Source organism: Impatiens glandulifera, chromosome 3 (assembly GCF_907164915.1).
Source record: "Impatiens glandulifera chromosome 3, dImpGla2.1, whole genome shotgun sequence".
Lineage (NCBI taxonomy): Eukaryota > Viridiplantae > Streptophyta > Magnoliopsida > Ericales > Balsaminaceae > Impatiens > Impatiens glandulifera.
The window spans coordinates 5643598-5668781 of record NC_061864.1 but is presented as its reverse complement, the minus strand read 5'-3'; the positions used below and the strand labels follow the sequence as shown (position 1 = coordinate 5668781).

General features: G+C 34.6%; 3 protein-coding genes across 5 annotated transcripts; 1 reads left to right on the top strand and 2 right to left on the bottom strand.

Moving 5' to 3' along the window:
- Positions 1-3290: 3290 nt before the first annotated feature.
- On the top strand, positions 3291-5876 carry LOC124929182 (inositol-3-phosphate synthase). The gene is made up of 8 exons (XM_047469476.1): positions 3291-3546; positions 3648-3716; positions 3878-4013; positions 4162-4409; positions 4509-4851; positions 4937-5302; positions 5376-5438; positions 5529-5876. The coding sequence occupies exons 1-8, from the start codon at positions 3359-3361 to the stop codon at positions 5646-5648; spliced, it is 1533 nt and encodes a 510-aa protein (XP_047325432.1). The 5' UTR covers positions 3291-3358; the 3' UTR covers positions 5649-5876.
- A 567-nt stretch (positions 5877-6443) lies between these two features.
- LOC124932027 (protein CELLULOSE SYNTHASE INTERACTIVE 1-like) lies at positions 6444-15406 on the bottom strand. The gene is made up of 8 exons (XM_047472626.1): positions 15250-15406; positions 14687-14805; positions 14459-14532; positions 11049-14100; positions 8407-10951; positions 7501-7955; positions 6920-7036; positions 6444-6846 (listed from the first exon to the last, which is right to left on the bottom strand). Exons 3-8 carry the CDS (start codon positions 14521-14523, stop codon positions 6706-6708), a joined length of 6375 nt encoding a protein of 2124 aa, XP_047328582.1. The 5' UTR covers positions 14524-14532; positions 14687-14805; positions 15250-15406; the 3' UTR covers positions 6444-6705.
- A 2129-nt stretch (positions 15407-17535) lies between these two features.
- On the bottom strand, positions 17536-24905 carry LOC124932757 (MICOS complex subunit MIC60). 3 transcript variants are annotated; one of them, XM_047473435.1, is made up of 13 exons: positions 24762-24905; positions 24606-24669; positions 23206-23769; positions 22982-23056; positions 22742-22846; positions 22469-22621; positions 21096-21173; positions 20641-20733; positions 20436-20555; positions 19906-19983; positions 18287-18466; positions 18059-18163; positions 17536-17984 (listed from the first exon to the last, which is right to left on the bottom strand). In XM_047473435.1, the coding sequence occupies exons 1-13, from the start codon at positions 24785-24787 to the stop codon at positions 17748-17750; spliced, it is 1878 nt and encodes a 625-aa protein (XP_047329391.1). In that variant the 5' UTR covers positions 24788-24905; the 3' UTR covers positions 17536-17747. The 3 variants fall into 3 exon arrangements, with proteins under 3 accessions (XP_047329391.1, XP_047329392.1, XP_047329393.1); XM_047473436.1 differs by having other exon boundaries at positions 22469-22573; XM_047473437.1 differs by lacking the exon at positions 22982-23056.
- Positions 24906-25184: the final 279 nt, after the last annotated feature.

Here is a 25184-nt window from a genome sequence, read left to right as displayed (position 1 = left end):
AAAGTCTTTGTAGCCTAGTTGGTTAAAAAGTTGTACTTGTTTTGTTAGGTTGCAAGTTCGAAACATACCTATAGAATTTTTAATTTTATTTTTAACCGTTTTAAATTTAAAAACGGGTAAACCCATAATCCGACCCAAAGTTCCAAATTAACCACAGCTCTCGACCCGGCAATCCGGACACTTTAAAAATTAAGCATCATTATATATATATAGATTTGTTGGGAATAGACAACCAAATAAAAAAGTTAGATTATAGACTACTTAGGATAAAAAATAAAAAATTGTATGGATTAATATTTATAAAAAATGATAATTTAAATATATTGTTATGGCGATAAAAAATATATTTTCCTAAAAATAAGTGGAAATTACAGTAAACTTATTAATTTTCTTATTAAAAAGATATATAAATTAATAATTAAAATATAAATATAAATATATATATAAATATTAAAATTAAGTTTATAAAAATAATAATTTAAATATATATAAAAATATAAATAATTTAATTTATAAAATAATAATTTAAATATATATATATATATATATATATAATGAGTTTGAGTAATAAAGTTAATTATTTTAAGAATTAATAAACAAAATAAGTTAATATGATAAGTTAAATAATAACCATGTCTGGAATTGGTTCTTTCATAGACACTATAGTATTTAACGTACTAAATTGGATTTATTTAAATACAAAAGTATAATGTACAAGTTAAATAAAAAATAAGGGAAATAAATTAGTTGTTGTTGGCTTGTTAAACGTGTTTGATCTTAAGTCATGGTGGCACCATGAGTGGGTCAAGTGGGTACGTATTTAATTGACAACCATCAATAATGACAATACTTAATGTTACACGTTTAACTAGGACAAATTACTTTATTTTTAACAACATATATCAATTAATTAATTAATTAATTAATTTATAGATATAATCACTAATTAGATCTCCAAATAATCCATTCAAAACAATTAGTTTGTTATTTTGATTCTCATTTCAAAACACTTTTTGAACATGAATCTGGATCTTGAATCCGGATCAAAATAATAATAATTGTAAATAAACATTTTTTTAAAGTTAAATAATAGTTTCACATCAAGATTTGGGTGGACCCATATCTATCTAAAAAAATGTTTTCAAATGTAACCTTGAGTTAATCATATTAAATTTCATGTGGGGAATCAACCATGTGTTGCATGTTCAATGTCTATTATCAGAATGTTTTGTTTTCAAATTAATTGTCATTCTATTCTATAGATGTTACAAGGGAAAACAAAACAACCAGAAATCAACAAAGAAAAAAAACAAATTATCTATTAACTCATTTGATTTTGATTTCTTTTTTTATAATATTATTGTCATTCTCACTTAATTATCAATTAAATTATTTTATTTTACTTTTTTTTTATTATAAAATTACATTTTAATAATTAAAGAAAATAAAAAAATTCAAATAACTTATATCCTTTATCAAATATATTTTTTTCATAAAAATTATATAAAGATCCTAGATCAAAATCTTTCCTGTTCATCCTTTGATCTAGATCAAAATTGTTTTGAGTCTTTCAGTTGCACTTTGATTTATATAGGTCTTCTTTAAAAAAATATATATATAAAAAATAAAAATGAAGCTTATATATATGTATATATTACGTGTGTAAATACGTGATCAAGTTAATTTTGGATTATTCTCTATATATATGTCGAATGCAATTATATTGACATTGTTGTTAAGTTAATTATGTAATATGAGATCGGAAAGTTGTTAAGTTTTTTGTTTTTTTCTTTTAGATAAAATATTGTCTTTTTTTTTTTTTTTAATTAAGATGTGGTTTAAGTGGTTGAAAAAAACGTGTGATTTAAAAAGTATTTAAGGAAATTCTGAAAGATAAAATTATTATTTATTTTTTAAACTGAGTAATTTTTTTTAGATTTACATATATATATATTTTTAAAATGTAATAAATTATTTAAAAATAAACTTTAATTTGAGACTAAAATGATGATAAATAGAATCGCATGATTCATCTATCACAATTAAAATTTTAGCCAAATTTAAAAAGATGGAATGTTAAATAACAAATTTATCATATAAAAATATACAATCTCATTTATAAATTATTTATTATCTAATTGTTGCTATTTAATATTTACTTATTTAAATAATATCTGTTTTCTGGGTAATAATAAAACAAACCAGACTAGTCACATCTGTGCTCTCCACTTTTGCCTCGATCTGACAGCGACACCAAAGAATGGCCCGTTTGTTTTGGTCCATAAGATAATATTAAACTTATGGATAAAACTTAAGTTAGACCATGTTTAAAATAAATAAATAAATAAACGCCTCGTAATAATTAAAACATGATTAGTCACAATTTGATTTCATCTTAGAATATGGTTATGAGTCGTATGATCGCATGTTAATTATTTTTAATTTAAAATAATAAATAAATAAATAAATAATTAAAATATGAATTGATTTGATTTGATTATTTATTGAATTATTTTAAAATAATTTTGTTGGTGTTTTGTTTTTGACACGTGATCATTTTAATGAAAATTAAACCATTTAAATAAAATTATTTTCTATTCAAATGATTAAAGTGAGTTATTGAAAAATAAGTTTAAGCTGTTTGTAATAGATAAAAAGGTATTATAATAAAAATGAATTATAGAAGATATTTTAATATATATATATTTTTAAAATTCATTTAATATAATATAATATAAATAAAAATAGTTTGAGCTTAACTATAAAAGCTATAAAAATACTGGAAAATATTGAAAAAAATGTTCATTCACAAACAAACATAAACATAAAATAAATCTGGAAAATATAAAACTTGTACGAAAGGATAACTTTTTGATGTTATTAACATTTTTTATTTTTATTTCTTTTTTATTTAAAAAAAATGAGAATTTAAATAATATAATTATTGATAAAAGTTAGGAATAGAGATGACCAAAATACCCAAAACAAATCAGTCATTAACTTGTACAATAAAAAAAATCATTAAAAAAAGGCTGAGATATATATAAATTAAGAAAGTTAATGAGTAATTTAACTTGTACAATAAAAAAATTATTAAAAAAAAGGCTGAGATATATATAAATAAAGAAAGTTAAAATGAAAAAAATGGTTTAAACTTTAAAGTAATAATAAAATAAAAAAAAAAAGAAAAAGCAAAATGTGGGGCCCAAAAGGTCCACGTGTAGAGGACAATCAAAGGCAGAATTGCTAATATAAATATAAATCTCCATTAGAGAGGCATAAGGAAGATCTAGCATATTCATCATTTATCATCTTTTCTCTCTCTCTCTAGATTTGTTAATTTTTGTTGAGAATCAGAATGTTTATCGAGAGTTTCAAGGTCGAGAGCCCCAATGTGAAGTACACAGATGGAGAAATTCACTCTGTTTACAACTATGAGACGACAGAGCTTTCTCACGAGAATAGGAATGGTTCTTATCAATGGATCGTCAAACCCAAGACCGTATCCTACGAGTTCAATACCCAAACACGCCTACCCAAGCTTGGGTAACAAAAATTTCTTCATTTACTTTCCATGCATGCGATTAAATCAAATCCGATCGCAATATTTTGAACATTTTTGTTGATGATGATTGATGATGATCTAGGGTTATGCTTGTTGGCTGGGGAGGAAACAACGGATCGACCCTGACCGGTGGTGTTATTGCCAATAGAGAGTGAGTTTTTCTGTCTGTCTCTGATCACGATTATTAAAACATAATGAGAGACTCATATCATTCATTCATAAAGGTTCCATTTTTAGATCAATTAGTCATACATATATGAAATCTGGGCAGGAACAAAGTTTGATTTTGTTTTATTTGAAAATTTTAAACAGTGGAATCTCTTGGGCAACAAAGGAAAAGGTACAAAGAGCCAATTATTTCGGTTCTCTTACTCAAGCCTCTGCAATTCGTGTTGGTTCTTTCAATGGAGAGGAGATTTACGCCCCTTTCAAGAGCCTTCTTCCTATGGTACACTACAACAACACCCCCCCTTCTTTATATGTTTTCTCCATGCAGATAGATCTATCTATCTATCTATCTATCTGGAAGAAGGAGAAGAAGAAACAGTTTTTGAGTATTTCTGATTGATTTTGTTTTGTTTTGTTTTGGGAAATAGGTGAATCCGGATGACATAGTTTTTGGGGGATGGGACATTAGTGACATGAACCTGGCAGATGCCATGGCCAGAGCCAGAGTGTTTGAAATTGACCTGCAGAAACAGCTTAGGCCATACATGGAATCCATGGTCCCACTACCAGGAATCTATGATCCAGACTTCATAGCTGCAAACCAGGAGTCACGTGCTAACAATGTCATCAAGGGAACAAAGAAGGAGCAGGTTCAGCAAGTCATCAAAGACATCAGGTTTTTTATTTTTGTTTTTTTCAAATTCCAAGTTACTGAAATACACTATGATCTCATCAGTATTAGTTAATTAAATTAACCCATGTAACCAAACTCTAGGGAGTTTAAGGAGAAGAACAAGGTTGACAAGGTGGTTGTGCTTTGGACTGCCAACACCGAGAGGTACAGCAATGTGGTTGTGGGACTTAACGATACTGTGGAGAATCTCATGACATCCCTGGACAAGAACGAGTCGGAAATCTCACCTTCTACCTTGTTTGGAATTGCTTGTGTCCTTGAGGATGTTCCTTTCATCAATGGAAGCCCACAGAATACCTTTGTTCCAGGTCTCATTGATTTGGCAATTCAGAGAAACTGCTTGATAGGTGGAGATGATTTCAAGAGTGGACAGACCAAGATGAAGTCTGTTCTGGTTGACTTCCTTGTTGGAGCTGGTATTAAGGTATTTAGTATTAATAATTAATCATAATGTGTTTTTGGAAATGGGTTTAGGGTTTATATAGATTGTTAACAATGTTTAATTACAGCCAACTTCAATAGTAAGCTATAACCACTTGGGGAACAATGATGGGATGAATCTATCAGCCCCACAAACATTCAGATCGAAGGAGATTTCGAAAAGTAATGTGGTTGATGATATGGTTGCTAGCAACAGCATTCTTTTTGAGCCCGGGGAGCATCCCGATCATGTTGTTGTCATTAAGTATGTGCCATATGTGGGAGATAGCAAGAGAGCTATGGATGAGTACACTTCCGAGATATTCATGGGTGGGAAGAGCACCATTGTCATGCACAACACTTGCGAGGATTCTTTGTTGGCTGCTCCAATCATTTTAGATTTGGTCCTCCTTGCAGAACTCAGCACCCGAATCCAGTTCAAGGCTCAAGGAGAGGTTAGACCTGATTCAATTTCCCACTAAGAATGCCATATATATCTCATTGGTTTTTTGTTGATGTTGTTATTAGGGAAAGTTTCACTCGTTCCATCCCGTGGCTACTATCCTCAGCTATCTCACCAAGGCTCCTCTTGTAAGTTAGTTAGTTAGTTGTTGATTCTAGAATGACAAATAATTGGATTGAATTTGGGATTTTGATGGAAATATATAAAAAAAAATGTAGGTACCAGCAGGAACACCAGTGGTGAATGCGCTGTCGAAGCAAAGGGCGATGCTGGAGAACATAATGAGGGCATGTGTTGGTTTGGCTCCAGAGAACAACATGATCATGGAGTACAAATAAAGTGTCTGTCTTTGTGTTTGCGTTTGAATTCAATAGTAGTATTACTATTTATGTATTTTTCATATGTTTAAAAATAATCATTCTATGTTTATCTGATGACCTGTTTTCTGTTGGTTCTTATTCTCCTCATCTTGAGATAGAACAACAACAACAGTGTTGTCAATATCATGTGTGTATGAATGAAACTTATTATTATTATCTTGTTTCTATTTTATTCTATGTTTCAACTTTCAACCTCTAAATTGTGTAAGTGGGTCTTTCAGCTTTTATCCAAAAAAGTAATAGAATTAAAGCTCAATTAGGTAAAGTTATGGATGTGGAAAGAACAGATCTCGATGTGGTCCTTTATAATCAAACAATCTACATGTGATGGGGGGCCATTTGTTTAACCTGCACTGTTCTTTCTTAACTTTAATCACATCAATTAAACTTCTGACATTTATTGATGTGGAAAGAACAGATCTAGAAAACTAGAAAAGGGCCATTAGCCAGATAATTGGACATTTGTTATTGTTTCATATACACTAACTTCTATTATATTAACTATTTTTTCGAACCCACAATCATCGCATATTTAGCGGAAAATATTTGTTTAATTCGTCCATAAAAATTACAAACTTTGTTCCATCACTACATATAACTCGCAATGCGGCTTTATTTGATGAAACATTTTTTTCTCTCTATTTTACATAGACATTGACAATACATAATTTCAAACAAATCCATTAATTCGACAATATAGTAAAGCTTAAAATGAGTGGTTTAAGCTATAATTTGAAAAGACAAGCCCTAAAATGAGTAAAACAAATAAATGTTATACAAAAGAAAAAAGAATATGATCACAACAATCAGTGGTTCAAGATTTTTCACAAAAAACAAAAGAGTGGAGAAATGCCTATCAAGCCCTATACACATATGACAACATTAACCATGTAAACTCAAAATGGTTAAAAAAAAATGAACTTTTCTCAGTTCTTCATTGATGATAACTATATATGATATGGGTGGTAACTCTAAATAAAGAAAGAGGATAGAAATGCACAAAAAAACATTTTTTTTACTTGTTTGACCATTGGAACTCTATTTCCAAGTTCCTCGGGGGACCACTTTTACTCACGGGCAACAATGTGTATTCACCCGCGACAGTACCCAGCATAACTACCCGGTCAATCTGGATCGTCACCTTCCCGAATGAGCTCTGCCATTTTATCAAATCAAAACACATGATTTCACAACTTTAGTAAATGAAGGAAAATAAATAATGATATTACCTTCCCCATTTTGCTCTTATTTTTGCATGATATATTAAGCTTCTGCCCTTTTGGTGGACTTTCAAAGGACCAAGCAAAGCTCTCATCCCACTCTGGGTTAGGTCCAGTAGATACAATCTGCAAAATGATGTCAAACCACTTTCAGCAAACACCATTAATGTTTCTAAAACTTTTATAAGCACTTATAAAATCTTCAATGTCTCTGCGTGTGTTTGTGACTAGGAGATTCGTAAAATTGCAAAACTCCAGTTTTTCTTTCTTTTTTTGGATTAAACAACATCCCCACTTCAATCAAGGTGTTCTAAATGATATAAGGTTTTGTTTGATCTAGGGCTATTTGAATAACTAAGTGGTTATTCTAAAATAACCTTGTTTAATCTAGGTTAATGAAAATCAGGTTATTTGAATAAAAATAAATTTAGGGGTACAAATATATAATGGATTTTTAATTTTTTAAATAGAGGATTTGGTTGATGGTATTGATGAGTAGATTGTTGATTGGATTGGTTATTTTAAATTAATCTCAAATAACCCACATCAAACAATGCCTAGATAAACAAGTGTATAAGCAGGATACGTACCTTAGTTTGCCTTGGTGGACTGTTTCCTAGAGTCAACTTGCAATAAACACTAGGAATTCCAACCGATTGTTTCATGTTGTTCCCATGTTTGATTATTACAACTAAAGTCCCCGGTAAACACTGCAAGAGAAACTCCGCCTTCTCCTGAAACCGAGGTGGACCCGATTGGATAAGATACTGTAGCAAAGGGATTGCATCAGCAGCAGCAATAGATTGTGCCCTAGATACTTCAGCAGGACAAGCCGACCAAGCTTGCCTTAGGAGAAACAGTGTGTCCAAAGCAGCTTCTTGTGTTGCCTCTGAGCCTGTCTTGAGGGATGTGACTAAATGTGGAATACTCAGTGTTGCAGGTTCAGTGGCTCTCAGCCGTGGGAAGTTGCTGAAAAGTGCATTTAGTGCTTTTAAATACTCTTCATTAACTGTCCCCGTAGCCCATAGTTCTTTTTCTATTGCAGCTGCAAACAATTTGTACAAAGATCAGTCACTATCCGGATATATAGAACAAGTCTGAGTGAGAATTGTTTCTCTTCTACAAATAAAAACATTAATGCCATAGCTTCAAAGATAAAGATAATAATTCAGGCCGCTAAATGAAACCAACATTCAAGATAAGGCAAAATAATACAAAAGGAAAAAGAAAAAGATGAATTTGGGATTATATTTTTATACTTTTTTTTAGACCAGGGTTTTTTCCTCGGAGGAGACTAACACAACATCACACCACCATGAACTCTTACCAATGTGACCAAATATATATGCACTCAATTTCATTAGAGTAATTTGAATAAATGCCAGAGGTCATTTATTGTTATTCCCTTTATTGTTTGTAACCCATGAATGCATCTTTTCTTGTTCTTTCTCCTTTTAAAAAAAATAAAAATAAAAATTCAGAGGAAGGCATCTTACCAGTAATTGTCCTAACAGTTTCGCTAGAAGCATACTCTTGAATGGTGTTGTTTGAGAAGAGAAGCTTGACAAACATAGCAGCCTGCGCAGACGTATCGGGCTCACTTGAACCAATGAGATCCAACACAACCTGCACGCCACCAGCTTCAGCCACGGCTCTTTTATTCGATCGACTATTCATCACAAGGTTTTGCAAGGCACATATTGCAACCACTTTCATGTCTTCTGTCGGTTGATCTTCAAGCAGATTAACTAAAGCCCTACAAGCCGAAACAGCATCAGCAGATCGGGAAAGAGCCTCGTTTTGGAAGAGATCACCTAGAGCAAGTGCCGCCAATAGCCTCGCTTGTTGACCTTGAGTTTGTGGGTCCAACAGATACTGAGATAACGGTACTATAGCAGACTTTGTAGCCTTTGATTCTCTTATTTTCACATTGTTAAGTAAAATCTCTAGAAGCCTTGCAGCAGCATCTTCACACTGATGGCATCTCAGAAGTTCAAGAAGGGCTTCAATTGCACCGCTCTCTGCCATTGCTGCAGCTGTGGTGCTATCGTCACTTTCCAATACTAAAAGTGCGTTTAGGGCACCGACAACAGTGGTTTCTGAACTAGAACTTAGTAATCTCACTAAGACCGCCACAGGAACTTCCAAATAAAACTCGGAACTATATTGTAGAATACTAGATAAAACAGAGGCAGCGGACTCCCATAACACATGTGGAAGTGAAGAATCAGCTTGCAATATCACTTTCGACAGTTCACTAACACCCCCTTCTCTAGCGATTTCATTTGGACATGTTACTGCAATACCAGCAAGAGCCTTTACAGCTCTTTGCTGAAGAATTGGTATGCCAGATCCAGTAACCCTTATTAGAGGACCAATTACTTGTGGAGTTAATGGATCTTTTTGCAAATGTTCTTCCAAAAGAAGGTGCGAGAGAAGTTCTGCAGCTAATTGTTGCACAGCGGGAGAAGGAGAGTCTAGTAAGGGTAGAATGGGTTCAAGGACTTGGTGAGAAGTCAAGTTATGTTCGGCACGGCAATGTTCATGTTCAAGGATATTAACGAGCACCTGCAAAGCACTATGTTGTCCATCTGGTCCGAAGTCGGGTCTCGTTAGCAATTGGAAAAGGGGATCAACCACTTTAGCTGCTGATGGACCTTTGGCAATTGTCGCGTTATTTGTCAATATACGGAGTAATTCCGCAAAGGCGACTGAAACAGAATCTGGCGATTCATGGAGAATGTCGAGCACACTCTCAACAACTCCAGTCTTCACCATTTCCATCTTACAAGAAGGTCTGTCTTTCCCCAGTTTCACAAGGGCTCTAGAAATTGCCTCGTGAAGCGTGTAGTTTTTACCATAGAGAAGCCCAACAAGAGGAATAACCGCACCATGTGCAGCAACTAGTTCGGCAAGTTGCTCATCATCTAAGAGTTTATCTAGAGCACAGACAGCTGAATATTGAGCGGGGCTGAACTCAATTACAAGAAGAGAAACTAGAGGCTCGACACATCTAGCTGCAGCTAAAGTAGACCTGATTCTCGTATTCCCAAAGAGAACGCCGCATAATTCAGCAGCATCGCTCTTCAACTCGAGCGAACAGTTCGACGAAAGAATCCTGCAAAGAACGTCAACTGCGTTCATTTCAATATCAGCGACAACGAGCGCTCTCGACGGGTTCTCACTTAATAATCTAACCAAGGCAGCAATGGCAGCATGTTGCTCTTTCTCTAAACCGGTGCTCAAAATTTCCACCAAGGGTTGCACAGCTTGTCTGGAAGTTTCCGCATTTCGTATGTGATCGGCGGAGAAAAGGTTCTCGAGTGCCTTTGCTGCACTGTATCTTGCACCTCTTCCGCCCAACCGTAGGACCGCTACAAGTTGGCTGACAGCTCCATATGCAGATTCATGTTTCCGTATCTCAGCGCTGCTAAACAAGATTCCTAAAAGATCTGTCGCAGCTTCTTCGGTTGCATCCTGTGGGCCAAGTGAAAGATATTTAGTCAAGGCTTCTAAAGCACCTGATTCCACCATCATAATCTTATTTGGTGGAGAGTCTTTTGTAAGCTGATTCAGAAGGCCAAGTGACAGAAAGGGCGCTCCTGGGCGATCTGGAATAGGTTTCAGCAGATCCACAAGGAGGGGTATTGCTTTGCGAGAAGTAGCACCAACTCGGATATCATCAACTCTAAACAAACGCTCAAGAGAAACTTGATCTGGATAACGAGCCAAAGAGAATTCATCTGCCAACTCTAGAAGGTCATGAATGTCATCATCAGCATTTCCAAGCAATGAAATGAGGCCACCTGCAGCCCCGGAATTTGCTACAGATAGAAGAGTACCCCTACTTCCATTACAAACAAGGCTGGACATAGCTTGGGCCGCAAAATATTTGTTTGTCAAATCTTCAGACCTCAATAAGTTCGCAAGAACGGGTATGGATTTCATGGTTGCATGCCCACGTATGATTTCTCTATCTTGAAACAAAATTGACAATAGTAAGGCACATATCCACATACCACTATCTTCCTTGTCATCAATCTGAAAGAGTAATCATACAACAAAAGTAATTTGTGAATCAGTGATAATGTCATGGATAAATAAATAAACATAAAAAATACAATAGAAGGTAGAAGACCTGAGTGTACTGGGACAAACAATTGGATATTCTCTCAGTAATAACTTCAATGGCTCCAGCTTCCATAATCTCAGTTTTACTTTTCTGATCATGGGTTGCAAGGACTGCAAGTAGCCATATAAAAAGGTTGGCTCCAGAAATAATTGCAGTAGTAGACTCAGTATCAGCATTCTCCCCTTTCTTACTATCTCTGCATATACTAATGGCCTCTTTCTCCGACTTCTCCACTACATTTTGGAAATCCATGGAAGTAAGCATTCCGGTAAGTGATTGAATAAGAGACCTGCAGGAGTTTGTTTCATTTAAATCTTCTATAACTCGCCGATGATTTACTTTTGCTGCACAAATAAGAATTGCTGCGCCTCCAGTTTTCACAATCCTGTTTGAAGAATTGATCAACCTCATAGTAACGGCCGAAATGCATCCTGAGGCACAAGAAACTGTATTCCCAAGGGCAATGGGCTGATCTCTGCAAAGTCTAGATAATGTTTCAATGGCCTTGTCTTGCAAATCTGGGGATGAGCCAGCAATAGATGAGACTATAGGAGATATACTGCTCGGAAATTCTGACAGAACAGCCCATGCAGGCTTCACTTGCCCGCTAGTTCCTTCCAACCTTGAGAGAAGTGCAAGTGCATCTAGTGCCTCTGACGTGGCAACAGAACCACTATCATCAGTTTCCAGGAAAGAAACCAATGCAAGAATAGTACCTGCACGATTCACGCATTCCGTCAATGTAGGATCAGCTGTACGGGAATGAAGTAGGCGAGATATTGTGGCTGCTGCATGTGTTTTCCCCACAATGGTCCCTTCACGAAGCACACGAGTAGCAGGTATAATAATCTCTGCAGGATCTGCTTTCGCTGATGCTGCATTGTCCAGGAGAAGATTTGCAAGAGCACAAGTTGCCTGCTCAGCAACTTGCAGAGCTGAAGAGCTAGCCATCGTTACCAATGAAGGTAATGCATCTCTAGCAATAGCAGCAACATCCTTGTTCTGTTTTATGGAAAGGAAGATTGAGGCTAGGCAACGTAAGGACTCTATTAATATATCCTCAGAATCAACGATTAGGAGCTTCATTGCAGCACGAAGGGATTCCGTAGCAATGCTACTTTCACGCAGGTCCTTTCTGACATCAAAGATCCCAGCAAGAGAAGCTGCAGATTTAGCCTGAGTTTCTTCCCTTGGAGAGCTTAAAATTTTTATCATAGTCTCTATTGCATCATTAGCAGCACATCCTTCACGTAACAAATCATTGAGAGGGGCAACAGAAAGAATACTCTTCAATGCATCCAAAACATAAATCTTTGATTCAGGTAAGTCACTGGTCAATAATGCACTTAATTGACTGATGGTTGATGTATCTGATTTGTGGATCAAATGATTCAACGTCTTAGCAGCAATTTCTTTCCCATTTGAGCTTCCATTCTTCAGTAGCCACAACAAAGCAGGTACTGCATCAGCACTTTCAACACATGCACGTATATCTTCACTATGATTACATAGATTCCCAAGGATCGTGGCAGAGTCTTCCTTTGCCTTTGCAGATCCAGTCTCCAGAATCTGAACTAGTGGTGGTATGCCCCCAGCAGCAGTTATAGACCATTTACTTTCATCGTTCTCATTTGACAGAAGTCGAAGCATCGCAACAGCACACTCCTGTTGTTGTTCTGATGAAAGTCCAAGAAGAGAAATCAAAAGTTGAATCCCTTCCCAACCTTGAAGAGAACGCCACAGACTTCCTTCTTTATTGCATATCATGAGGAGTGATTTTATTAGTTCATCTTGAACTTCATTCGCTGACATGGTAATTAAACCAACAAGCAGACGTTTTGCTTCTGAATTTGCAAGTTTATCTGCAAGTACTGTGTTTCCATACAAACTAGCCAAGGCTTCTATAGTGCGTTCTTGTACAAGAAATGGTAAACGAGGTTTAAATTGCTTGATCAATGTCAACTCAATATCCGAAGGGTTTGATGCCCTAGTTTCTTCTGCTTTTGTATCATATATCATAAGCGCTGAAGCCAAAGCTCCTAGTGTATCAGCAACCTGAGCAGGTGAGGAACATGACTCAAGGCTTTGCCCTAAGCTGGAAATAACATAAGATAACCCACCAGAAATATTTGCAAGCGCACACATTGCATTCTCCTGCAAAGCTTGGGCATCTTCACCTTGCATGAATTCCTTTGAAGGAGCTATTGTCGCATTTATCAGGGCAGGTATTCCATTAGCACTGGCTATTTCCCGTCTGGCTTCTTTGCACTGGGCTGAAAGAGATTTAAGAGCAGCTGCGGCTTCTGCTCTAACCGGTGCTTGATTGCCAGGTCCTAACAGCTTAAGAAGTTGTTTAGTAGCATCTGCAGCCAAGACCTTCGAACAAACAGATGCATCCTCCATCATCATACATGCGAGAAGATAGCACACATTAGCTTGAGTGTTTGCTTGTGTGCTTACAAGAAACTTAACAAGTATATCGACTCCCCCAGCTTGTACTGTCGCAGACCAAAACCCTTCAGTGCTGCAGGAAAGATTTCTTAAAGCACCGGTGAGCAAGTCATCGACCAAATTTCCTCCCTTAACAAGCCCTTTGTCTAGCTGTTCCCATAGAACAGGCATAACTCCTTCAGTTGAAAAAATCTTTGATCCAACATGATCTTTTACGCCACCTTGGGAAACAGCATAGATTGCCTTAGCAGCTGCAATCTGACTTTCTGTTGAGTTTGATCGGAGGAGACCAAGTAATGGAGGTACACATCCACCAAGCAACACTTTTACTCTGAGTTCATTCTCTTTACACAAGGAGCCTAAAACTGTAGCTGCCTGCATCTTCACTCCAAGTGACCCTGACCGGAGAAGAGATACAAGCACAAGAACTGCCTGGGAATGAGAAGCAACTGCACCAAAAGCACTTTCACGCGTTTCAATTAGCTCAAGCAACTGCTTCAATGAATATTCTTTTTCCTGCATCGAAGAGGAATTCTGCCTTAACTGCTCAATGCATTGGGCGACGCTTGCCAATGTACCATCTGGATCTTCCATGTTACTCCTATCCCTGTGAATCATTGGAAAAAGTACCTACATTTAATGATTATTGAACATAATAACTGCAGTTGTGTATGTGTGTGCATGAGAGAGAGAGAGAGAGATTAATTATGACTACAAGCCTATTTTATTTTTGGAAAGTCTCCAGTATAAAGCACAAATACAAAATTTGCATGACACTTTATATAACAAATGTGACTACAGAACAAACAATAAATTCTACCACGATTCAAACAAGCATTTAATAGTGGTTACACAATTAGCCATAGTTTAGTTTTGGAAAGTCTCAAGTATAAACAATTAAAAAAATTTACATGGCACTTTATATAACAGAATGTGGAAAGATTGATAAGATCTAGTGAACCAACCTTGACCCCATCTTTATGAGCGAATGTGGAGTAGGCGGTTCTAGATCTTGATGTTTATTATCCATATTCCTCTCCTGCAATTGATTATAATGAGATTGTTGCATTTAAAAGAAAAAGGGATCAAATTTTGCAATTCTTCATACATTTAGAAGTATCAAACCAGATTCACGCTTTAGAAAAATAAACAACAGAATAACATATTTGCTCTTGAAAATGCAGATATTATACCAGATCGCTGCCGCCATTGCTGGCAGCATATCTCCAAGTCACTGCTGTGGTCGCCAGCTTTAATAAGAAGCAAGATAGATGTCCAGATCTAACTCCAAGAAATCAACTCCAACGACCACCTGTATGACAACATTAAAGTAAAACAAACACTTAAAGCTAAAACAATAAATTCAAATTGCAGTCAACGAGTTTCGAATTGAATTCAGGATCACAAAATTTGACGAGAGTTGACATGAGTTGAAATATAAACAAAAATTCAAATGCCAACATTTCCTCTTCCAGTTCACTTTTCAACATTAGATCGACATTGATTCCGACAAATTTCCGAAATTCCGTGAGATTACTACTAATGAAGAAGAAAATTCTAAATCCGCAGCGTTTAACATCAAATTAGAAAGAAATTCCTGAGAACGAAATGTTAATTAACTCGCTTTTGGTAGATCTAACTCCAGAAGGTAGCAAATGGAAGACTGAAGTGTCTAGATTCCAAAAGAATAAAGGTATGAGCAAGCGCAATCCATAGAAACACTATAATGATAGAGAAGAGAGAGAAGTAAACGTACGAAACAGTGGTTGGAGGAGATCAGAGATTCAGAGATCTTCAATGCATAGATGTTTGCCGGCAGAGAGAATGGAGAAAGATGAAGTGGACTCTATGAAAAAGAAATGGGAGGAGGTATGTACTTGCTTCCTTTTTTTTGGTGTGTGTCTGTGTGAGAGAGAAAGAGACTGTAGAGAAGAAGATGAACTAATGAATTATCAGTGAGCCACCGACGGTTGCTGGCCATTACGCGGCTTGTGCCCCCATCCAGCCAGCTGGCTCCAGTCAGCCAGCCAGCCAGCCATCAATCAAATACCTTTTTCTTTATTCAATTCTTTTTTTATCCAAAAATAGATAATCCATATTACAAAAGTAAATATGTATACATTTTATTTTATGACCAAGTAATTTAGTAAGAAGAAAAGTCTATCTAAAAATATATAATTTTTAATAAATATAAATATATAACAATATTCAAAATAATATAATTTAACAATTTAAAAATATATATTTTATTTAATAAAGAGTAATGATAATTTAATGCATTTTGTAGTTGACTTAAACATAATAGAAGAAAGAAATTTCAAATTTTAAGTCCAACCAAATATTGTCATATAATTTTAAACAAAATTTATGACACCAAATTTTGTTCTATGTTAATAAAATAAAGGGAAATTTGAGGAGATGACCCTCAAAAAATGTTAAATGCGGAAAGTGAATAGCTTAAAAAAAAGCGTTGGTAACCCCTTTTACTGTTTTTGGACGATTTTGCCAATGTCGGAGTGTTGCGTGACGCAACCGGAATCGCGAGATGATTTTTTTTTTCGTCTTGTAACTGAGGTTGCGTGACGCAATTGAATCGTTTTCTTCTAAAAAAAATTCATAATTAAAATTTTTTTAAAAAAAAAAAAAAAAAAAAATTGTGTCACGCAACCTGAAACAATATGAACATTTTCGTCAGAAAAAAAGGTCACCAACGCTATTAATTTATGCGCTGTCAGTCATTTTTCCCATTTAGGCCTATTAATGGAGTCATTTTCTCAAATTTTTCTAAAATATAAGGTATGAAATTATAATTAAAAAAAGTAATAAATACTTATATTTTCCACCGACCAGTGAGACTGAGAACTCCCACTCCATACTTACCGTAGCAGCCGGTGACATACCAGCGCAGCTGAGCTGATAAAAATGACTAAGCTGCTAAGCTAAACTCACACACGCACACAGTTGTCACAAAAGAGGATATTTGCACATGTGGCTTGGCATAAGCATAGACTAATACTTTGTAGTTTGTATTTTCATTTAAAGAAAGATATTTTCAATTTCATCCTATATACGTTTATTAACAGGAATTGAATTTTTATATACATTTGTTTTTATTTTTTTTATTACTGTTCTCTTAAAGAATTGTAATATATATATAAGTGGAATTAAAATGATAATTTAAAATAAATGATTTTTCTTATTTTGTTAGTCTAAAACATGTGTAATATATAGAAAGACACCTAATAGTAATAATAATAATAATACGAGTAATGGTAATGGACAGAGGAGAGAGAAGTATAATAAATATAAATAAATACAAAAGTGTAGAAGAAGTAGGACAGATTTCATAATCAAAATAATAATCATGATAAGACAAATGTGATTTCAACTTGCAACCCAACTTCCCTCTTTCTTTGCGTGTTTAAACGCCAAAACTAAATAAAATCCATTTTACTACATTTCTTCACATTTAAATAAGTTGATCATTTATTTTGAAAACTAAATGGTTGAAATAAAGAGCATAAATATGTATAAAAAAAAAAAATGACACTTCTACAAGCAATTTTAGTCCAGAATCCAGATCTCAAAGTCTAATCATAAAAAAAGTAAAATTATTGGTGCTAAAAATTGTGGTAGAGATGGGGGCACATGACAATATTGAATTAATAATAAATAAATAAATAAATAAATGTGCTTGCTTGATGTTGGTTAGTACTTAGTAACCCAACACCGCCAATATCTAACCATTAATTAAAATACATTTAAAGTTTATACTTTATAACTCATTAAAATACATAATTTAATCAATCACCTCAAATAATCACTTTATCATTAAATTTTAAATAAATATTATTTTTCCAATACCCCGCATCAAACAAGCCCTAAGACACCACGTTTAAAAGAAAATAATAGACACTAATAATAGAAACCATAAACAAACAAACCAAAAAAAAGATTCAAGAACATGCACCAGTTTTAGATTCATATTGAATTCACTATTAATAAATAGCAACCATCAAAAAGGTTACAACGAAGACAATTACCACAGAAACCACAGTTTTTTTTTTTTCTCTATAGAAATCGAACAGAGTTTCAACCAAGAAACATTTGACAAATTGTTTGAATTGCCAAAAAACTATTATTTATACAAAATTGTCATCTGGTTGGCAAAAAACAATAAAAATTTAAGGGCAAAGTTGGTTTATTGATGAGCACAACAGAGTATATGCAAAAAATAGCCCCAGGGGCGGTTGCTTATGTAAGGCTAACTGAAGTAGCATATGCCTGAAGTAGAGTTAAAGCTTGCTCAGTGATAGCCCTATTTCTCGCACGTTTAACCCAGTCATTCACAACATCTTCAGCTTCTGTACCTTTAACGCAATTCTCAAGAGCATCTGCTGCTTCGGGCAGTCTTCCATCTTCCAGGAAGCTCTCCACTCTATTTATAACAGATTCAATTCCATCCCCAGACTCATCAATAACTTCCTTAACCTGAAAAAAATACATCTTCAAGTTATTTACATACATCAAAAAGGAAATATATTATTGAACTTTTTTTTAACTACCTTCAACCAGGATGCAATATGTGCCAAAGAATGTGTGATTATGCCGCCACCTCCACCAGGTGGGATGAAGCTGAAGTGTCTCACTGTCTTTTTCATTGCCTCGAACTGTGAGAATATCAAGTTGGATTCAATTACAAATGTAAGGAAGAGTCATTAGGAATAGCAAAACAGATGATATATAAAGGTGACAACATTTTACTGATGCAACTAGAAGTGAAGGAGACTTGCCTTGTGTCTTAGTTGCAAGAGAGTATCTGTGCCATAGTTCTGAGTTTCTGAAGGCAGGGATGAGAGAGCCAAATCTAAAAGAGGTTCCTTATCCATATCCTTAAGATAAATGTGCAATGCTTCTATTTCTTTCTGAATTGGTAACCCTTTAGATAATGCATCTTCTAAAGCAAGTGTTCCCTGCAGTCCATGAAGAGAATGAAATACTAGGTCATCACTTATAGTAGAAAAGAAGAGTTCAAACCAATATATTAAGAAATGAAGAAGAAATCCCCCAATTACATACTAGTATTATAAATAATAGATGAAATGGCTCCAAGCATATGGAAGGCTTAATCCCATTTCATGAGATGTGGAATAGAAAATCACTCTTTCCCATGTTGGAAACCTAGGGTATATTGTAACAGATCTAGGGTTTATAGAGAATAATATGAAGAAACAAGAGAATATGGCTCTAATACTAATGTAACATATCTAGGGTTTATAGAGAAATTATACGAGAAACAAGATAACAGTAAACCGTGACTATTCCTCTATTTATAATAAAGTTATAATAAACCAGCTAACTACTAATGGGCTAAGCCCGACACATTACGCCAAGCCTATCCACCTCTGTAACTGTTACATATATCTTCTACATATAAAGGTATCTACTTGAGATCTTCTGAGGAGAGCTTAGTGGGGTAAAACTTTATAGAGAATGGAAGAGGCCAAGACTTCATCCATTAAAGGATTCAATTCATCATTCAACATAAGAGACACTAGCTGCTATTATACTAAAAAAATTTTAATTAATGAAAAATAACATGACACCCTACAGTCACGACTCTCCACTTCCATTCAAAGCACTTCCAGTGGGAATCGAACCCATGACCTTTTGTTCTCATAGGTTAACTCTTTCCACCGGGCCACCTTGGTGGGGTAGCTGCTATTATACTGCTATCTAACAAACTATAACAACTAACTAAATAATGGTCATAAGCTAATAAACAAGATAGAATAAGTTATAACTATTTAGACAAAAAGACATACATGGTTAACCAACATGAGTGCAATTGCTACTGGACACAAAAAGCTTCCATATAGAACACAATGAAGGGCATTGATGATAATTAACACCTTTTCTCAATTCGGACATGATTATTTTTAAGCAGATGTCACAGCTTCTGGATCTTTTGTGGAACATTCGACCTATATATTCTCCCTAAGTTGAATCACTACAGTTAAAGGTTTCCTTCAAATAATATGTTTTTTCCTTCATGATTTCAGACTCTAGGGATTGCATAAATCGAGTAGGAATGAACAAGGATAGTAAGGAGGCATCCAATCATAATATCAGCAATTTAGGAACTCAGAGTTGTTTGTCATGATAGTCCTTGTAAACAGTTAGGAAGTGAGATTTGTCAAGTTTTAGGTCGAGCTCCATGTCAACATTCTCAACCGAGTAATGTCGACACCCATACACATGTATTATCTTCATTTTTAACTGGTAACAGTCCCTTGTACAAAAGTTAAATTCCCAAGTGAATAAGCAAATTATTGTCCAAGAAATGCTTTCCATGTCAATTCATCATGGATCATTCAGAAAGAAATTGTGAAGACCCAAATGAGGAACATACCAAAGCAAGCTTTTGAATGGAATGACTTTGGCGCGCCTCTTCAGATCGTGCATAGAATGCTTGGCACAGAGCATTGATCTAAACCACAAAGAAAGAAAATAGAAAATAGAATAAAGAGTCAGACAAATTAACTAAGTACTTAGTAGATATCAAGGTGAAATGTTCACATGAAATTGCACTTTCACCTCAAGAAAATAAAACCAAATTAAAGCACCCTTAGAATCAACCACAATAAGAGAAAGGGGCAAGGTAGTAGAAACTTAGGGAGGATAGAAGTATGCTTTCGATTAAAACTGATTAAATGTTATGATTTAAGTGTTTCGGTCCTTTCGGAGAATAAGAGGACCTAATATGCTGTGGAGAAAGACACAAAACATTCCGCACAGAGTGCTTCAAGGTATATCCACCTAAGAAACAGCATATTAAAAAATGTTGAACAGAACTCTTGGAAAGTTGAGGTTCCTGTTGACTAAGTTAAGAAAAATGAATTCATACAAATGTGACTTAAGAAACAGCAAAAGAACTCATACATGAAGATTTGCTTCTGACATTTTTTCTATCTGGGATGATTTCTCACAAGCAAGTGCAGATGTCAATTCTGCCTTTGCTAGATCCTGGACTTGCTTCAGGTTTGATTCAGCTTCAGCTTCCTGTGGTTAATTTATCAACATGAATAATGTTTCTCAAAAGATTATTAGGTATAGCTTTCTAAGACAAGGAGAATCAGATCTGCACCTTCTGCTCAAGCTCAGTCCTTAGTTTATTGTTTAATGTTTCTTGAAGTGACTTGAGAGAAGAAACAGCTTTGACTCTTTCTTTCTTCAGTTCCTGAAATAGAAAAAAAATGATTCAGATGACTTATAAAATAATAAAGGAAACAGGGCTTATCAAGATGTAGGTGGACACATTTGCAAATAACCATGTTGGGAAGCTAATGTGAGCATGTAGACAATACAACAGAAAACCTGAACCATAAACGACATTTTGAATGATCTTGTAAACATGTAACAATGAGGATATATAATTTTAAGTAATCAAGAAGGCTTGTTTTAGGTTTTTAGCTCAGTGGTAGAGCGCAAGGCTCGTGACCTCAAGGTAACTTAGTGAAGTTAAGAAATCCCCAACCTAGAAATGAAACTTGATTATTCTAGAAAACAATACAGGGGGAAAAGAGATAAGAAACTACTTGCCTTATCTAGAATGGCTGCATCTTCAGCATACATAAGCTCCCTGACCCGTGCATCCTTCAGTTCCTTCTCATATTTCTCCTATGTCATTAAAATAGAATAACATATGAAGCTAAGTGATCCAATGCACGTTTTCAAAAATGAAAGGACTTAATATAACAAACACTGAACACAAGAACCAATCTAGTAAACATCAAAGTTCTAATCAACGAATGTTGTTATCAAGAATCTACGAAATGTGCTTAGATATTTAATTCGTCAAGAGTTCCCTTGCTATGTCAAGAATCTAATGGCATGCTTAGATATTTCAAAGTCACCAATAAGACATTTTTTTTGCTGCAAGCAATCTAGTCAAATATGTGAGCCAACAAGACTGAGAAACATTAACACTATGTTCATATATGTTAACACTTTACCTTGAACTTGAGAAACAAGTATAATTTATCATTAATTCAAACATATAGACTTGACAACGGATAGATCCATTTCCATATGACGCTGATAAAGTTATTAATACTTCTTCTACACCATAAACTAGAACTGTAAACGTAGCTGATGATAAACAGACTCTACATGGATAATCAGGCTAAGTGTGTTATTATTCTATCTACACCAAATACTGATATAAACCTTCTTTGGCATTTACCAACAAGTGAATACAATAGAAAGGAGAACATGACTCTAGGACAAATCCAAGAGGTCTTGCATCATCTCCCATATAAAATAACTTTCATTGAGTGACATTGGGAAAAAAACATAAAAGTCCCTACAATATAATACACTACCTAATAGAAACTACTTGACTACCCATTAAATTTTCTTATGACCACACTCATGCGCGCATATTTTCTTACTCTTCAGGGTTAAAAGAGTGAATATATATATATATATATATATATATATATATATATATATATATATATATATATATATATATATATATATATATTACAGGTGTTGGAAGAGTATGGATATATATATATATATATATATATATATATATATATATATATATATATATGTAAATTAAGGAAACTTCTTACTTAATGTTGGTCATTTGCATTTGTAGGTCCTTAATAGGAGCACAAAACTAGAACAAGTTAAGACTGTGTTGAAGAATTTCTTCAGCTATGTTCCATGCTTGTGAAATACATCAAGGCCCAACATTTACACTAATGTGTCTTACTTTCTTACTTTACAAATAAAATATTGAGAAGAATGTCAAGAAACTGTAGTTTGATAACCAACCATTTTATGCGCTAGAAATCTATAGTATCTGGCACATCCATATTAATTTGTATCAGAAAAAAACCATAAAACTGTCCGTGAATCTTATTCAATATTTCCAGTCAAAGAAGTAAATAGGGAGCAAAGACCTTCATTTTTCTCTTTTCCTCGGCAAAAATATGAGCATCCATCTCTTCTTGTCTTTTTTCAGCTGTGTGAATGGCTTGTAGGAAATCAAGAACAAGTTTTCCATCCTTTGACACATAGACATCAGTAGATTCTTTATTTGCACCAAGGAAATCCTTAATTAACAGAGGTTCAGGAGTTAATTCAAAAGGAAAGATAACAAACAACACAATGAGAAGTAGCACCTGCAGATCATACTGCAGAAATGGCATCTAAATAGAATAACTCTCACCAACCTTATATTGGTTTGATTGGGTTGAGATGGGCACCTCATCTCTATCTGGCAGGTGATATACATCAAGGAGAGTATTTGGTTTTCCCTCGCCAACAAAAACAGCATCCTGCAGAAGGCAGTAATTGTAGCTATGAGTATGCTAAGAAAGCATTAGAATCAATTTCCAGCAGTGGGATTAACAAACAGAATGAGTTTACAATACCAATTGAGGATGGAATTGATGGGGAAAAAGATTTCATACCACGGGTGTGTCTTTCGCGGCTTGCTCCACAATTAGTATTGACTTCATCTCTTTTTCTTCTTCAACTTCTTTATCCTGAGCAAGTATTGTCATGGCATCAGATGAGTATGCTAAGAAAGCATTAGAATCAATTTCCAGCAGTGGGATTAACAAACAGAATGAGTTTACTAACCACAGAATCAATACCAATTGAGGATGGAATTGATGGGAAAAAGATTTCATACCACGGGTGTGTCTTTAGCAGCTTGCTCCACAATTAGTATTGACTTCACCTCTTTTTCTTCTTCAACTTCTTTATCCTGAGCAAGTATTGTCATGGCATCAGATGTCTCATTCTGCTCCAGGATATTTTTTCCCTCTTGACCTTTCATGCCAAGGCTTGCATCAGGTGTTGTATTTGAGATAACAGCTTCATTTTGAGATATCAAATTGCTTTGAGAATCACTTAATAACTCCCTATCTTCTTCTCTTTCTGAGTTTTCTTCAGGTGTCGGTTGATCTTTATCATTAACCTGAGATGCAGATTCTCCTCCTTTCTCATTTATGTTTTTCTCTTCCCGTGGATACTTATTCACGTTAGACAAGTCAACAACAACTTTAGCAGCCGGGAAACTTTCACCATCCTCAATAGTTGTTTGATATAGTTGATAAGCACCAAAACCAGCAGCACCTAATGCAACACCTGCAACAACGAGCTTTGGGAGAAAACTTCCGGATTTCGATCCTTGAGGCGCATTTGTCTCAGGCCCCACTGAATATTGCTTCCGAAAGGAAAGATATAAAGACTCCTGATAAAAAAAAAAAACAGGTCATAAAAAATAGTTAAGAGTGTATAGTTGGAAATGCAACAGTTCTACCAGCTCGTCTTCTTTTGAGTACAAAATAAATAGTTCCAGAAACTGATAAAATAAGAAATTAAAAGCTCCTTACATCATAATACAAAAGAGGCTAAAATCTATAAAAGACACCACACAAGTATATTTTCCCAGACCACCTTACACAACAACACAGAAGATGAAGCTAAGAGAATGGCCCAAAAGTCTTAGATTCCATATGGTAATTCCTCTCTGATTGTTTCTGGAAATGTGGCTATTCACCTTCCCCTAATTCCCAACGTAACCTTATGTTATTCATCACACATTATGCCTGTGAGACCCACATGAGACAGTAACTTGGCTTTATATTAGTGCAGAGACACGCTTAGATAAAACAAAAAAGAATGACAGTCCTTATTTTCCCCCAAAAAAAAAAAACAGATACAATTAAAACCTAGTTCATTTCGTCGCATTTCAATGGGATTCTCCAATACTCCAGTTCTAAAACTAAAATTTTAATACCCATGAACCTAAAATTCATCAAATATTAGCCACCCATTTAGTTAGAAGTGAAAAGATGGACAAGCATTGGCTATGGCATGCAATAAAGCAATTGGCAAGTAAGTCCATCGCTAACAAATGATTCTTCCAAAGCAAGCTTGCAAAGATGGGCAACATATAGTTGAAGTTTCTATGGAATCACATTTATGGAATAAGGATTGATGGATCAAAATAATTATGAGAGGAAGTCATATGTTAAAGAGAGAGTAATAAGTTTGATAAATTTTGCAAGCGAATAGCAAGCATGCCTGACTTGTAATTCCACATGGGATCCTTCTAACTGGTCTCCGTGCTGATAGCTCTAACATTGTCCTGCAAAAGAGATACATCGTCCCGCCCAAACTTATCAACAACTATTCTTCAACAGCGCGAGTTTGATCTTTACGAAAATTAACACTTGTTACCTGCGAAAAACGATAGGACGATACATCGTCGTCTTGTCTTGATGGATTCTTGCAGTTTCAACTAGGGTTAAATGAGATAGAGAGAGATCCACTGTTAATACTTATGCCTGAAATGATCGGTACCGTATGTTTATGCCGGAAAACTTTTTCATGGCTTCTTCTTTTTATAACTTAACCCTATTTATATATTTATTCATTCATTCAACTCAACAAATTCAATTTTAATTTATTTTTTGGGGTAACTTAATCTTTAATAGATTATTGTTTTATGTAAAACCCTTCAACATGAGTTACTTGGTGTATTTATAAAACTATTAATACTTTAACACTTTAAAAAATAATAAAAAAATATTTTTTTAAATTAGTATTTTATCATACGTATATTTTTTTTTAATTTGTCAAAGTAAAAAGTTAAATAGAGAT